The sequence below is a fragment of the Vulpes lagopus genome, chromosome 1, assembly GCF_018345385.1.
Source record: "Vulpes lagopus strain Blue_001 chromosome 1, ASM1834538v1, whole genome shotgun sequence".
NCBI lineage: Eukaryota > Metazoa > Chordata > Mammalia > Carnivora > Canidae > Vulpes > Vulpes lagopus.
The window spans coordinates 1,064,815-1,080,024 of NC_054824.1; the positions used below are offsets into that span (position 1 = coordinate 1,064,815).

Sequence of the window (15,210 nt, forward strand, 5' to 3'; positions counted from 1 at the left end):
AAGATTCCAGTTTTCAGCTCCAAAATGGGCAAAAATATAAAAATTCAACAAAGTCTAAACAACCTATCCTGTTGGTGAGGCCGTGAGGAAACAAGCACTCTCCTATTTTGCTGGTGGAAATGCAAAATGACACAAGACCTATGAAGGGGGTTCAATGGTATGTCACAAAATTACACACGAGTTTACCTTTTGGCCTGTAATTCCCAGTTCTAAAAATCTCTGCCAAAGATATTCTGGCCAAAAAATACACACATACAAAATAATTCACTGTAGAAATATTTGTATTAGTGAAAGAGGAAATAACACACGTCCATCACAGGGACATGTGTGTAAAACTACGGAGCTTTAGTACATAGTTTAGTACTCCATATGCTGGAGTACTATGCAGCTGTGAAAAGGAAATGTGGGCCACCCTTTACCTAATGCTATGCGAGGGTCTCCAAGACAAACTATTACATTAAAAAGTGGTAGCATATAGTATGTATTTTATGATGCCATTTATCTAAGAAATTGGAAGGGGATATGAATGAATATCTATTTTAAAAAATAATAAAAGTATAAACCAAGTCAGATTTTTTTTTTAAAAAAAGATTATAGGGATCCCTGGGTGGCTCAGCGGTTTAGCGCCGCCTTCAGCCCAGGGCGTGATCCTGGAGTCCCAGGATCGAGTCCCGCGTCGGGCTCCCTGCATGGAGCCTGCTTCTCCCTCTGCCTGTGTCTCTGCCTCTCTCTCTCTCTGTGTCTCTCATGAATAAATAACATCTTAAAAAAAAAAAAAAAGAGACATGAAGAGAAAATGACATTAACAGGAACATATAAATTAGGGATAATTCATGAACCAAATTTGAACAGTACACTGATCAATAAAAACATAGGAGTATGTACATATATGCACACACTACACATATGTGGGTACATTTCTATGCATGTCCATGTGTAAATATGTATGCACTTACATATAGACGCATGTGTGTGTGTACATACATTAAGATAACTGGGAAAATCTGAACATGGACTAAAAGATTTGATAATATTAAGCAATGGTTGATTTTTTAGGTATGATGAAGATTTTGTTTTAGAGAAAAATGACTCATTTCAGTGTACTGAAATATTTACAGGTGAACTGAGACCATGTATATTTGTCTACAATTTTGAGATATGGTGAATGGAAGAGCGGAGTGACAGGGAGTTGAAATTAGTTTAAATGGGGTGAGGGGTACCTAGGCCCTCCCTATACCTAATCTCTACTTTTTTTTTTTTATAAGATTTTATTTATTTATTCACAAGAGACACAGTGAGAGAGAGACAGAAAGAGAGAGAGAGAGAGAGAGGTAGAGACACAGGCAGAGGGAGAAGCAGGCTCCATGCAGGGAGCCCAATGCGGGACTCGATCCTGGGTCTCCGGGATCACGCCCTGGGCTGAAGGCGGCGCTAAACCACTGAGCCACCCAGGCTGCCCCTAATCTCTACTTCTAAATAAGACCAAAATTTTCTATAATAGAGTTAAAAACTATATGCACAAAAACACGAAAAAAGATTAACAAGCTGGTAACAGAACACTGGTATCAGACCAAGACATTCCAACTTAGGTGTCCATCATGATCAACTGAAGAGCTTTTGCACACCAGAGTCTCTGAACTACTACTATGTCACCGAACCTGGAGGACTGGAGGGTTGTGTCCTGTTCCTCAGGATTGCAGGACGGGGTGGGGGCGGACAGCGGACCACTGTTCAAACCCAGTAAGGGTGGGGGCTGCACGTTACTCACCCACTTTTCATCCCCATGCTGGACACACAGAGGTACTCAAAAAGAATTCGGTGAATTAATGACTGACCCTGGGTAGTGAAAGTGAATAGGGAAGCTCAGAGCGGCTAAATGGCAGATGTGCAAAAGAATTCATACTTGATATTATAAAAATTCACTTAGGTTACTGAGTTCCAAGAGCGTGGCTTTCTGCTTTAAGTGGAATAGGTTTTCATCAGAAAGCCACAGATGAGTTGGTTCAAACAGCTACAAGTAAACTCCCCGAATAAAAATAGTTTTAAATACACAATTGGGCGGGGTGTGGCTAGCAAATATTCTGATTCTACAATCTGCTTTGGACCAGACAGTGCTCCTAATGTGACTAACAAAGCAAACAGCAGTCAGATTCCCTGTGCTGAAATAAGTATACTATTTGCAAAAAGGGTTGAATGTCCAAGCCTTATCCAACAAAGACACCACATTTTCCAAAGTTACAGGGGAATATAGATTGACAAATACCCACACGTATTTACATGTCCCCAAAAGAAGGCATATGACCTCCTGGTATGGACTTTGTCCCTAACAGATACTCAGTGGAGCCAAGCCCGCTGTCTCACCGTGGGGAACAGCAAAATACCTCAAACACAAGAATAATCTAATTTTAAAGGTGAGAGGAGCTTCGAAACCTAGCCCAACCTTTTCATTGTGTAACAGACACCTAAGAGTTTGAGGTGTGAAGCTCTGAAAATAGCCAGCGTAGCCACAGGTGGGCAAACGGGCAACACAGGTGCACAGTGTGAGGAGCTGAGACTTACTCTTCTGTGCTTGCACACGGAGGGTATCTAACAGGGGAACAGTCACAATTACGAACAAACAGGGTGTGGGTGTGTGTGTGTATCCATATACACATACAAAAATACTAGAATATGTAAGTGTAATAATTCCTTTTAAAATAAATTCAAAACAAAACAAAACAAAATAAAGTTCTACAGCTTAGCCTTCAAGAGCATCCACGTTACCTCACCTGCTTTTTCCAAAATCTTATCCAAATGAGCCACAAATAGATGGAGGGCAGGCATTTCTCTCACTGATCTTTTGAGGGATCTTACAGACATAGCACAGCACATGATATAATCACAAAAGCTCTTCCACAGACATTCTCCAAATGATGAAAGAGTGATTAGAATATAAATTTTTGAATTCTCCTGTTAATCTCAACTGACATAAAAGTCGTATTTCATAAGTATCTATGAATATTCACATAGACATATAGGACGTTACAGATTTTAATACATGGCACCAATGAAAGGTTTAAATAAAAAAGAGAGTTAGGAAAAAAAAATAAAAGAGAGTTAGGGAATCCCTTGGGTGGCTCAGCGGTTTAGCACTTGCCTTCGGCCCAGGGCCTGACCCTGCAGTCCCGGGATCGAGTCCTGCATCAGGCTCCTTGCGTGGGGCCTGCTTCTCCCCCTGCCTGTGTCTCTGCCCCCCCCCCCCCCGCCCGGGTGTGTGTCTCTCATGTATAAATAAAATCTTTAAAAATAAAAATAAAAGAGTTAGGAGAAAGGCCGTCAGTAAGGTGAGCTATCCATTTACATTTCTATAAAGGCTTAGTCTAAAAAAATACCGAAAATTATATGCAGGGAAGAGAAAGGATAAGAAAAAGAACAAACCTTTATTTCATCCACTGGTGAAACACTGAATTATTTCAGCTATCAATCAGTCCCGAAACCATTCCCCTCTAATTCTGCAGAGGTTTTAAAAATGTTGTATCCATGCCTGTTACAGAATTTTCCTTCTCACCTACTTTACCTGCACAGTTGATTTAATTAAGCTCCAAAACAATGGAATTAAATAAGATACAGAATTTGGTCTCTTGACTTTCTGTTACATTAAATTTTTTATGATCCTGAAAACTGACTTTAAGAGTCCTAATATTGTTAAGAATTCTAACCATTGAAAATGACCATGATAATGTTTACTTTCATCTGTGTTTCTAATTGAGCTGAATCAAGATTCCTGAAGGAAACTGTAAGGTAAGCCACTGGTATTTTTAAAAAGCTGAAAGCAAAGTTTGGGGAATTTTTTTCTTCTGAAACGAACACAACAATCTTATTTAATTAGACATGATATGACATTATCAGTTATTAAGGCTTTTGTACTCCTACTGCAACTTTAAAGTAAAATCCAAAATTAAGCAATAAAACTTGAAGCGATTTACTGAACATACTGTAGTCTTGTAAATAAAGAATCTAAATCCTTCAGGGTAATTATATTGCTAACTTTACTGTCAAATTCATGGATATCTTGCCTCTGCCTGAACACTTTAAAACATTTAATATGTAAAAACTGAAATAGATACTAAGATATTTAAAATTTCTCTTATTAATGTCTGAGGACTTACACTAAAGTCTAAGGTATAAAACAACATAACTACATTTTAATTGTTTTTTTCAAGCTCAAAAATAAGTAAGAATTGGGGTAAGCTATTTGCATAAAAATTTAGGAACATTAATAGGACACATTGTTGGCTTTATGTCCTAAGTGAAGAATTTAGATGATGGTTTAAATCCACACTCCCCCCTCCAAAAAAAAAAAAAAAGACTTCCTTTCCTACTTTTATATACAACCAAATATTTTCAACCAAATAACACAAGAATCTCCTTTCAGATATACAAAGGGTGTATTGTCATCTCATCATGAACCAACCTAAACATCGGAGTAATAACTTCCAAAATAAAATCTCAGAAAAAGATGGTGCATGGTTAAAATTATTAATATGTATTTAAGACAAAGAGTTTATTTTTCCATAAGAAAACAAGAAAAGAGAGCCCAACCTGATCTTGTCTGCCTGCCCAATAGAACTTTCCACTATAATTAGTGCTCTCCACCTCTCGGGGGAGGAGCTTAAGCTCAGGGCAACCTCATGAAGTAAGGGAGAAACAGTATAAATGCTGCAGGACAGCTGTGGAGAGGGTACCTTCTGCTCACCTGGACACAGGAGGGCTCCGAGAGCTGTCAGGAAACCACCTCCAGGAACTCCCAGCACCCCGGTAAGTCTAGGACTTGACGCTCTGCTGGACTTCCATGTTAGCTTGTTTCAGAAGAAGCCTTGATAAATTAACTAATTTTTTTTTTTGTCATTTAAAAAAATGGGTTTCCACTGAAGTGTACTCAGAAAGTCTAATCTGTGTTAGTCTATACAAAAAGAGTCCTAATAAAACCTTATCTGTAAAATCATGTCCTAGTTTATTTTGAAACTACTGGATATTTCAGCCTATGTTAAAGATCTTGAGTTATTAATACAGGCATCCAATTGTGGTTTCTGTGTTTCTTCTCTAAAAGTCACTTCAGTTTTATTTGATTACTTGCAATGTGGTTTCCACTAAGAACTAAGTCATATATCCATGTAAAGAAAAATTTTTAATTCTGGTTTGTGAAATATATTAAAAACAGGACAAAGTAAAAAAAGGTAGTTAGTAAAATTAAGAATTCATCTGTCCAACATCAGACAAATGAAACAGGTCACTAACAAGAAATTATTCTTTTCCTTTTCAGAATCCATCCGAGAACATGCTGCCACAAACAGCCCTTTTGCTGCTAATGTCCTTGAACCTGGTTCATGGAGAATTTTATGCTGAGCAATACCAAACACCTACGGGCATAAAAGGTCCACCACCACCCAACACCAAGACACAGTTCTTCATTCCCTATGCCATAAAGAGTAAAGGTAAACTTTATATATTTTGCTGTACTAACTGGTTATTGCTTTCTACAATCTTAATGGTCTCTTTAGCAAAATGCTTTTTAACTATTGGGTGCTAAATTATTTTCAAACTCCTGAGTTTGCCCAAAATATTAAAACAATTTATGGAAAAAGTAGGTCCACTCAAGAACATTGGTGTCCTTTACATAGTGAATAGAGTATAAAGATGTGCCTGGAGAACATGAAGAACTTTTGTGTGGGGAAAATTTTTCCCTGAAATGGCGCTTTTGCACAAATAACTACCCATAATCTAGAAAATATTAATCCAATACAGATTAATGAAGCTTACAATGTCTTAACTAGAAATAACTGCCAATTACATAAAGAGAGTAGCGAGTAGCAGCTTTAGATATCTAAATGCTTCGCCACTGTTTACCTGTACAACCGATTCGGCTGGCCCACAAATATATGCAAGATTGAGTCTTAGTTATTAAATAAAATCTAATGCCTTCCCAAGAAATTTAATAGGCCAAGGAAGCACCAGCTTTCCTAATGATTTATACATTTTTATATGGTTTAGTCAAGTACACACTTGTACTTCACTGCCTTGTACTACCTGTGGGGCCTCAGGTAAGTCACTGGTCCTCTCTGTGCCTTAGTTTCCTCCCTCCTAAAAGCAGCAGCAGCTATCTCAAAGGGCCGGTACGAAGTTTAAGTGAATTAATACTGTAAGGTACTCAGGTGTTGGCTGTGCTCCTGGGGCTTCTCCACCTCCTCGCACTGGGGGAGGACTGGGGGGGCCGCCTTGGAGACGTTTCAGCTTTGTTCTCGAGTCTATTCCCCAGCTGTTCAGCTTTCTCAGATATTGTGAAGAGAACTGGGAGGATGTATGTACACGACTAACAGATCCTCAAGGCAGGGCCATGATTAGGTCTCACATTTGAATGACACCTGACGCAAACGACCTGTAAAACGTCTACTGGATTAGCCTGAATCATCTGAATGGATTGTAGGATTCAAATTTCCTTCCCTTAGTATTTTTGCATTTTAGTCACATGTTTTACTTTGCCAATAGTGCTAAGGATATTTGCTATAAACTTTATATAAAGACTGCTTCTGGAGACCATCCTTTTCAGCAAATTATCTCCTTAAAAAGAAAGATGAAATTTAAAACAGTTCATGAAACGCAGCTTAATGTTTAAAAATAAACACATGGGCACGTAATGAAAACTCTTGAATGCTTCAGAATACAAGTAAAATATGAGAAAAAGGAAAGTTCTAAAAGAAAGAATAAAAGATATAAGGAAAACTACTACTTTCCTTAAAGTGATGAATGTCAATGTGAAATGCTAGGACATGCATCACCGGCTACACTCTCTATGATCACAAATTCAGACTTTTTATAGTTTACCAAGATCATATGAAACGGTCTTGAATTAAAAATCAAATGTACCACTCTTGGAAGATTAAAAATATTTCTATTTTCCCACCTTACTGAACTGCATAATATTGGCTATTTTTTTTTTAAAGATTTTATTTATTTATTCATGAGACAGAGAGGGAGGCAGAGACACAGGCAGAGGGAGAAGCAGGCTCCATGCAGGGAGCCCGATGTTGAGGCAAACCCCAATCTAACACAGTTTGCATTTGAAAAAAAAATGTGCTGTTTTATATCCTATTTATTCATCTATTCTATTTGTAATATATTACAACCCTTTACAACTTGTAGATACGTAATACCTGTACACTAAAACGTCAATCTATCAATGACGTAGATGAGTATATTGGGATCTTTTCCATAAATTAATTTTTCTCATAGTCTTCTTCCTGACTTCCAGATTTTCTTACTGAAAATCCATGGGTGAATAAAGCTCCATATGTTTAAATATTTACAGAATGAAATATAACTCTAATTAGTATAAAATATAAATATTCAGTCTAAAATGATTTTCCTATTTTAGCATATCTATTAATGATTCTCCTGTGTATTTTTATATTTCATTTGTCACCAAATGTATTTTAAGTATCAGGAATATCTCTACCCAAGAGAATAATATTAGCAACCACTGTTGGCTGACTACTACTTACATGCCAGTTAACCTGAAAGATTTTTTAAATATAATAATGTACCAACAATTAATGGTAACTGTGAACTATACCCATAAGCATATGTTTTCAAAGGCAATTTACCATTCATTTAATATTAATTCCAATTTAGAATTCATTCTGATTTCTAAAGCCATTAAAGATTTAGACAGATTTTAAGTACACTAATCACTTTTGTACAAAAAAGATGTGGCTCAAGTCATAGCCATAAGTCATTATCAGGGTTTTGACCAAATCATTGAATACTTAGGCCATTTGCTAAAACTACTGTAACGGACAACCATTTTCCAACAAAACCTAAGTAGGACACGCAGGGATTTCATCTATCTTCCTGACATCTATTAAATAGAGCATGGTTTTAATATGAATTCTGCAAACAGACATTTAAATCACAACTATTACCATTTTTGCTAGCGATTAAAGAATTTCTCTGAGAAAGAAAGTACCTTCTAAGAGATGCTTATGATGATTGCTGCCTGAAGACTGACATGGTAATATTCCCCCAATTATACATCCTAATACCAGAGTGTTCCGGTAAATCCCACCTTTGAATGACTACAACCAAGACACTGGACACCTCTTAACGCACAGACCCTTGTTTTACTCCCTTTGCGACTGAAGCTCCTCTAAGATGGTTCTTGTGCATCCCCCACAATTGTGCCCAAGAGCCCTTTTACATCACAGGCAGCAAATAAGTGATTTCTGAACTGAATACATAACATCAGTAGAAGTATTTGGTTCAAATGAACCCACAGGGGGGCGGGGGGTGGGGAGGTCTGTTCCCCCTGGTGGGGCTGGGGCCGCTGTAGCTGCCCCCCCCACCCCTCCCTGCCTCTCACCCCTCAATAAAATATTAAACCACAAAACCCCCCAAAAAACAAAAAAACACACGAACCCACAGCTCTCTGAAATCAACAGCATCTATGTGTGGCTTTAGATAAGCGTTTCGATACTATTTTATATACCTTGCCCATTGCTTCTAACCCGCTCTCTGTTTCAATGTTAAGTCACTTACAGGAGAACGTGGGAGCTCATGGCATGTCCTGAGGGTGAAAAAAATCAGCTTCGGTCTACACTGCGTTCGGCAGGGCTGGGGCAGATGTGCATTAGAATCAACTGCATTCCTCACTGAGGTCTTATAGGACAGCTTTTGAGAGAAAAATACTATAGTTCTTAAATATCTTCCCATTTATTCTGCATTTATCTTTTTGTTCCTTTCCTGTCATATACCTCTTTTCCCCTTTCCTCTCAAGGTAGATGATTTTCCAAATATGAATGGGGTAAATACCTCCACTGTACCACTATTCTAGATGAATTCTTCAAGCCTGGTATATTTTCATGGATAAGAGGATGTAATGCAAGTATCACGTTAGCTGTGGTCTTTTGAAACCATCCCCGCTGGCAGTGTTTTCAAATACGCTAAAATGTATGATCTGAAACCATTTCAGACTAGTGTGCCAAAATGGACTGGTTGACGGTGTGATGTCATTACTAATCGTCTCTCTCTCCCTCTCTCTCTTTCTATCGGGCATGTCTTTTAGGTGTATCAGTAAGAGGAGAGCAAGGTATTCCTGGTCCACAAGGCCCCGCTGGACCTCGAGGGCACCCAGGGCCATCAGGACCACCAGGAAAACCAGGCCACGGAAGTCCTGGACCCCAAGGAGAACCGGGGTTGCCTGGCCCACCGGGACCATCGGCCACTGGGAAGCCAGGTTTGCCAGGACTGCCAGGAAAACCAGGGTCAAAAGGACCATCTGGACCAAAAGGAGATATTGGACCAGCTGGTTTACCGGGACCACGGGGCCCACCAGGGCCACCCGGAAGCCCCGGCCCAGCTGGAATTACTATTCCAGGAAAACCTGGACAACAGGGACCTATGGGAGCCCCAGGACCCAGGGGCTTTCCTGGAGAAAAGGGGGCACCAGGAGTCCCTGGTGTGCATGGACAGAAAGGGGAAACAGGATATGGCGCTCCTGGACGCCCAGGTGAGAGAGGCCCTCCTGGCCCTCAGGGTCCCCTGGGACCCCCGGGCCCACCTGGAGTGGGAAAAAGAGGTGAAAATGGCTTTCCAGGACAGCCAGGCATCAAAGGTGATCGGGGCTTTCCAGGAGAGAGGGGGGCAGCTGGCCCACCAGGCCCCCAAGGTCCTCCTGGGGAACGAGGACCAGAAGGCACTGGGAAGCCAGGAGCCCCAGGAGCCCCAGGCCAGCCAGGGATTCCTGGGACAAAAGGTCACCCTGGCACTCCCGGAATAGCTGGGTCCCCAGGGGCTCCTGGCTTCGGGAAACCAGGGTTGCCAGGCCTAAAGGGACAAAGAGGACCCATTGGCCTTCCAGGAAGTCCAGGTGCTAAAGGGGAACAAGGCCCGGCAGGTCATCCTGGGGAACCAGGTCTGACTGGACCTCCCGGAAATATGGGACCCCAAGGACCAAAAGGCATCCCAGGCAACCAAGGGATTCCAGGCCCTAAAGGTGAGATGGGGCCAGTGGGGCCTGCAGGACACCCTGGGGCTAAGGGAGAAAGGGGTTCCTCTGGGTTAGATGGAAAACCAGGGTACCCAGGAGAACCAGGCAGCAGTGGTCCTAAGGGAAACTCAGGGTTACCGGGCCCTAAAGGTGATGCTGGACTCAGAGGGTCTCCTGGTCTTCCAGGCCCCGTGGGCCCAGCAGGCGCTAAGGGAACACCTGGACACAATGGTGAGACTGGTCCAAGAGGTGCTCCGGGAATCCCAGGAACCAGAGGCCCCATTGGGCCGCCAGGCATTCCCGGATTCCCTGGATCTAAAGGGGATCCAGGAATTCCAGGTCCTCCTGGCCCAGCTGGCGTGGCAACTAAGGGGCTTAATGGTCCCACTGGGCCACCAGGGCCTCCGGGTCCGAGAGGCCACGCTGGAGAGCCTGGCCTCCCAGGTCCCCCAGGCCCCCCGGGCCCCCCGGGCCAAGCGGCCTCAGCTGAGGGCTTCATAAAGGCAGGCCAACAGCCTTTCGTTAGCGCCCACCAGGGAGTGACAGGAATGCCGATGTCTGCGTTCACTGTCATCCTCTCCAAAGCTTACCCGGCCGTGGGTATTCCCATCCCATTTGATAAGATCTTGTATAACAAGCAACAGCATTATGACCCAAGAACTGGAATCTTCACCTGTCAGATCCCAGGAACATACTATTTCTCCTACCACGTGCATGTGAAAAGCACCCATGTTTGGGTGGGCCTCTATAGGAACGGCACCCCTGTGATGTACACCTACGACGAATACACCAAGGGCTACCTGGATCAGGCTTCGGGGAGCGCCGTGCTCGAGCTCACGGAGAACGACCAGGTGTGGCTCCAGCTGCCCAACACGGGATCGAACGGGCTGTACTCCTCCCAGTACGTCCACTCCTCTTTCTCAGGGTTCCTGGTGGCACCCATGTGAACGTATTCCCAACCGAGCTCACGTAAATCTGCTTGACGAGGCATTCCCCAATTCCGCTGCGCCCCACAAAATGCATATGGACGTAGGCCAAAAAGAGTGACCCGTTTTAACTTTCCAAATACAGATGTGAGCTTTCAGACCAACCCATTCTCCTGCTGGAAAAGCGGGCAGCAATGGTAAAGAATATGTGAAGACCCTCTTGAATTTCTAGTCAGTGGTCCCAAGACTCTATAAAGTTTTCTGTGAATTCCTTCAGTATTTAAACATTTCACCCTCAAAGTCCTAGTAGGGTAAAAAAAAAAGAAAAGTAAAATGATCACCAAGGAACCCTAAAATGTGACGCTAAGTTACGTCATTAAATTCGGTATCAGAAATTCAGCACTTAAAAAAAAAAGCCTGTTTCTGCCGATTAACAGGAAACCTTGTAGGAACCGTTCAGGGGTATCCTATCTTTGTAGAACTCAAATACTTGAATATTCAAATGTAAAAGACACCGTAGGCCCCAAGATCCTTAAGATCCTTCCGATGGTGCGATGGTGCGTTACCCGAGGGCTTACCCAGCCCCTTCGTCAAGATCTGTTCGAGGACACAGGTGCCTAGGACTTGTTAGAGCCCTGACGAGGAGCCAAAGGATGATGTCACCATTGATCTGGGAGGCAGGGTGCTTCAGCCACGAACCTTTTCACGCTTTTCTGTGACTGTAGAAAAGCTCTCCACGTGCCCGTCACAACTTGGAAATCGGTGTCTGACCTATCTTCTTTATTTAATACGAGTGTGATTAATCTGACTCCCTGTCGAGTCTTACGGAACAGGATTTTGTGGGTTTACAGACCATTGCCCTACGGACCTCGAGACTCCCGGCCTCGTGAAATCATAGCTACTGCCGAGGGCTTCAGAATCTGGCTAGGAAGGGAAGGACGGAACTGATTCGTGCTCTGTACTGTATCTTTATGTTGCTGCTTAAAACTCTGAAGCTGTGCCTCACTTACTAAAGCATGAACTGTTTTACCTTATTTACGATGCAATAAAATCACATCAACGGATTTTTGTGCTGAGTTTATTTGAGAACAGCAATTTGCTATTCTCAACCGTTCTTTTAAGGCTTTTCGTTCTACGAAGCCAACAGAAGTAAGACAGCGAAGCGGGGGGGGGGGGGGGGGGTGGCTCTTAGAGTGGTCACGGACACGGCCGTCTACTGGGGACGGCAGTGCCACACGCCCCCGGCGCACAGGCATCGATCGGCAGGGCCACAGGGGGACCTGCCAGCCCCAGTCCAGGGCCGGCGACCGAAGACAGAAAAGTCCCGCCATGTCCCCAAAGCAGTGATCTCTTCAGGAAAGGACAGAAGCAGGCAACAGAGTAATAGGTAACTTGAAAAAATATTCTGCAGTTACTATTTATTGCCTTGACGTGTTTTTAGTCATAACATTTAGGATTATTTTAATGAATTACGTTAAAGGGAGGCAGGCGGGTTTATGTCAGTCAAAAGCTGAGAAACGCCGCTCTCGGCACCCCTCGGTCCACGGGCTGGACGGCTGCAGCCTGGTTCGGGCGCCCGGGGTACCCCCGAGGGAGGCGCCCCGTCCCCCTACTCCTCAGATGTAGCCTCCGAGGGGCCCCAGCAAGGCCGCACTGCAGCTGGGACACCCGACGTGCAGCCTGGCCCGACCCCTGTCCCTTCGGAGTCCCCCGTCCCGCTTCTCTCACTCCCCCTTCCGTCTCCAGCTGCTGTACCGACGCTTCCAGGTGTGAGCCAGCCCCACTCCCAGGCCGGCTCCGGGGCACCCGCCACCCCCGGCGGCAGGCACGTAACACAGCAGAGCCCACAGCGCCGGCCATCGTGGCCATGAGGCCGACGCGAATGGAAGAGCCCCTTAAAACGTAAGCAGTGCCAACCTCGTAGCAAAATTTTGATAAAATCAAGTCCTAGTCGAGGAACATGACAAAACAGGCAACTTCCAAGTAACTCACAAGCGCACGGCGTTTAACGAACATGAGAAGGCCCCCTCATAGGACTCACCCTTAAAAGCCGACATTTTATAATTGTGTTGTATACCAGCAACTATATCCTTCCAAAAGTCAAATGTTTTCTGATCATTGTTCTGCTAAAAAAAAAAAAGAAAAGAAAATCCCAAATGTTAACACATATAATACTTCTGCTTTTGAGCACAGCTAAAAACACAGCAAGCAACTGCAATATTACTGTCATCTAAAATCGGGACTCACATTGTAGAAAAGATAACAGATGGAAAAACTCAGTGCTTGAACGCAACTTTAAAAAGAGAAATCTTTAAGAAAATCACTGCTATACGTATATACACATGCACATATAACTAAATGGTAATATAGCTCATTTAGCCCAAATAAAATAGAAATTTCCGCTTATTATAAAGTCAAAATTATATATATTATTATTATTTTTAAATTATATATATTAAACACAGGACTGAGTTTACAGTGTCACAGCTTTTGAGATCTCAGAACGTGCCACTTCCTGTACTATGGCATCCGTGGGGCTACGAAGCTGCAAGCCCTGAAGCCCCAAAAGCTGGCTCTTTAGAATTCAGCGCACATTCACCTGATTTCAATAAAAAAGAGCAGCAAATCTCTCTAGAAGAGATGATGGAGGTTCCAAATCCAAAACATTAACCGTTTTTATTTAGATTTCTTTAAACCAGGGTGTAAACAAACATTACGTTGAAACACGTAACCCCACAGTGCCTTGCTTCCTTGGAAGCGTGATCGCTAACCAGCATCCTACCTAAACGGACTACCAGGTACGTGTACCTGTACCAGCGCTGAGTTATCTGAAGAGTAATACGCTCGCCTGAAGTCGCTATGGATGAAAAACCGTCCCCATCTCACGTTAATAACGACTTCTACAATGTACGAAAATTACAGCTCCGTGGAGACTTCCACGAACACACGACTAATTCTGGTTCAAGAGTAATCGATCATGCGTGTTTTATTACCGGCAGGATCGTTAGGATTTTATTTTATTTTATTTTATTATTATTATTTTTTTTGATCGTTAGGATTTTAAATGACAACATGTGCAAAACAGAAGAATAATTCTGACATAAAACTGGTGTCTGTTCCCAGGTCTTCAGACCTAAGGACACGCAAATTCTATAAGCGGAACGCCTACATGCGTCGAACTGGTCAAAATGATGAATTTAAAAACTTCATCTCATTTTTTAAAATTTTGCCTTATGTAGAATGCGTAAGGACAGGTGAAAGTCTCTCGACCATTTTTCTTTTCTTTTTTTTTTTTTAATCTGCTAATGAAACCAAGAAAATACCCTTTCCAGCTGTGAGGTCTGTATTTTATTTTTAGACACATGCACCCTCTGCTGGGGAAGAGGTTTATCATCCTTCCTGGGGAAACGGTCCCGGCTATTTAATTTTCCCAAAACACGTGACCAAATTCTCCACGTGTTTCTTCCTCGGTTACTTCTAGTATCACAAAGAGGAGACTGAGTTCCATTCCAACTCAAAAGACATCCATGACTAAGTCCCCTGACGTATGACTGAACACCGGTCCTAATTCCTGAGAAACGAGTCCCTGCTCACCTTTGTCAGAGAGTCCACCACTCTGGCACACAGCAGAGCTCCTGGCAGGTCAAAGTAGTTATCATAAAAGTAATATTTTCCTAAAAGAAAGGACAAAATTTTATTTTATTATTATTTTTAAGATTTTATTTATTTATACAGGAGAGACCCAGGGAGAGAGGCAGAGACCCAGGCAGAGGGAGAAGCAGGCTCCCTCCAGGGAGCCCGATGCGGGACTCGATCTCAGGACCCTGGGGTCACACCCTGAGCCGAAGGCGGACGTGCAACCACTGAGCCCCCAGGCATTGGAAGAGCAAGATTTTGAACCAGGCACGAATCAGCACCTCATGCACATGACACAGAAACTGGCCGAAGAGACGCTAGATCTTGGTTTGGTTGTAAAGGGGCCTCGACGTTAACTCCGAATCGGTCTGTTACAGGCTACTCCTGCCTTTAAAGAAGGGTCAAGCTACAAGGAACTTGTAACGTGATGTCTGTTCCATAAGGATCTAACGGAGAGAAATTTCTGTCAAAAGAGACCCCGCCCCAATCTAAAGCGCACGATGAAAAAGCCACAGTTTAGGTCATCACGTCACTGAATTTCAGAACTATCAGCCCAGCACGGCAGCTCCAGGACGTAACCCGCGCAGTGGCGCCTTTCCGCGTCTGTGCGGTTGGGCCACCTTAGTT

General features: G+C 43.0%; 2 protein-coding genes across 3 annotated transcripts in view; one reads left to right on the forward strand and one right to left on the reverse strand.

Moving 5' to 3' along the window:
• Positions 1-15,210, reverse strand: part of NT5DC1 (5'-nucleotidase domain containing 1) — a 114,241-nt gene that overhangs the window by 89,012 nt on the left and 10,019 nt on the right. The window contains exons 5-6 of one of the 2 annotated variants that reach the window (XM_041756279.1): positions 14,542-14,621; positions 12,989-13,070 (exon numbers count right to left, since the gene is read on the reverse strand). In XM_041756279.1, coding sequence (XP_041612213.1) covers positions 12,989-13,070; positions 14,542-14,621 — 162 coding nt within the window. Of the gene's footprint in view, positions 1-12,988; positions 13,074-14,541; positions 14,622-15,210 lie in introns of both variants that reach the window. The other variant, XM_041756276.1, reaches the window with a different exon arrangement.
• COL10A1 (collagen type X alpha 1 chain) lies at positions 4,661-12,982 on the forward strand. The gene is made up of 3 exons (XM_041756233.1): positions 4,661-4,797; positions 5,303-5,474; positions 9,098-12,982. The coding sequence occupies exons 1-3, from the start codon at positions 4,696-4,698 to the stop codon at positions 10,966-10,968; spliced, it is 2,145 nt and encodes a 714-aa protein (XP_041612167.1). The 5' UTR covers positions 4,661-4,695; the 3' UTR covers positions 10,969-12,982.

Bases quoted from the DNA above. Each gene is read 5' to 3' on its own strand.
- COL10A1 (XM_041756233.1), top strand. From the start codon at position 4,696: ATGCTGCAGGACAGCTGTGGAGAGGGTACCTTCTGCTCACCTGGACAC. The intron at 4,798-5,302 runs GTAAGTCTAGGA...TTTCCTTTTCAG, and splicing joins CAGGAACTCCCAGCACCCCG to AATCCATCCGAGAACATGCT. The intron at 5,475-9,097 runs GTAAACTTTATA...CATGTCTTTTAG, and splicing joins CTATGCCATAAAGAGTAAAG to GTGTATCAGTAAGAGGAGAG.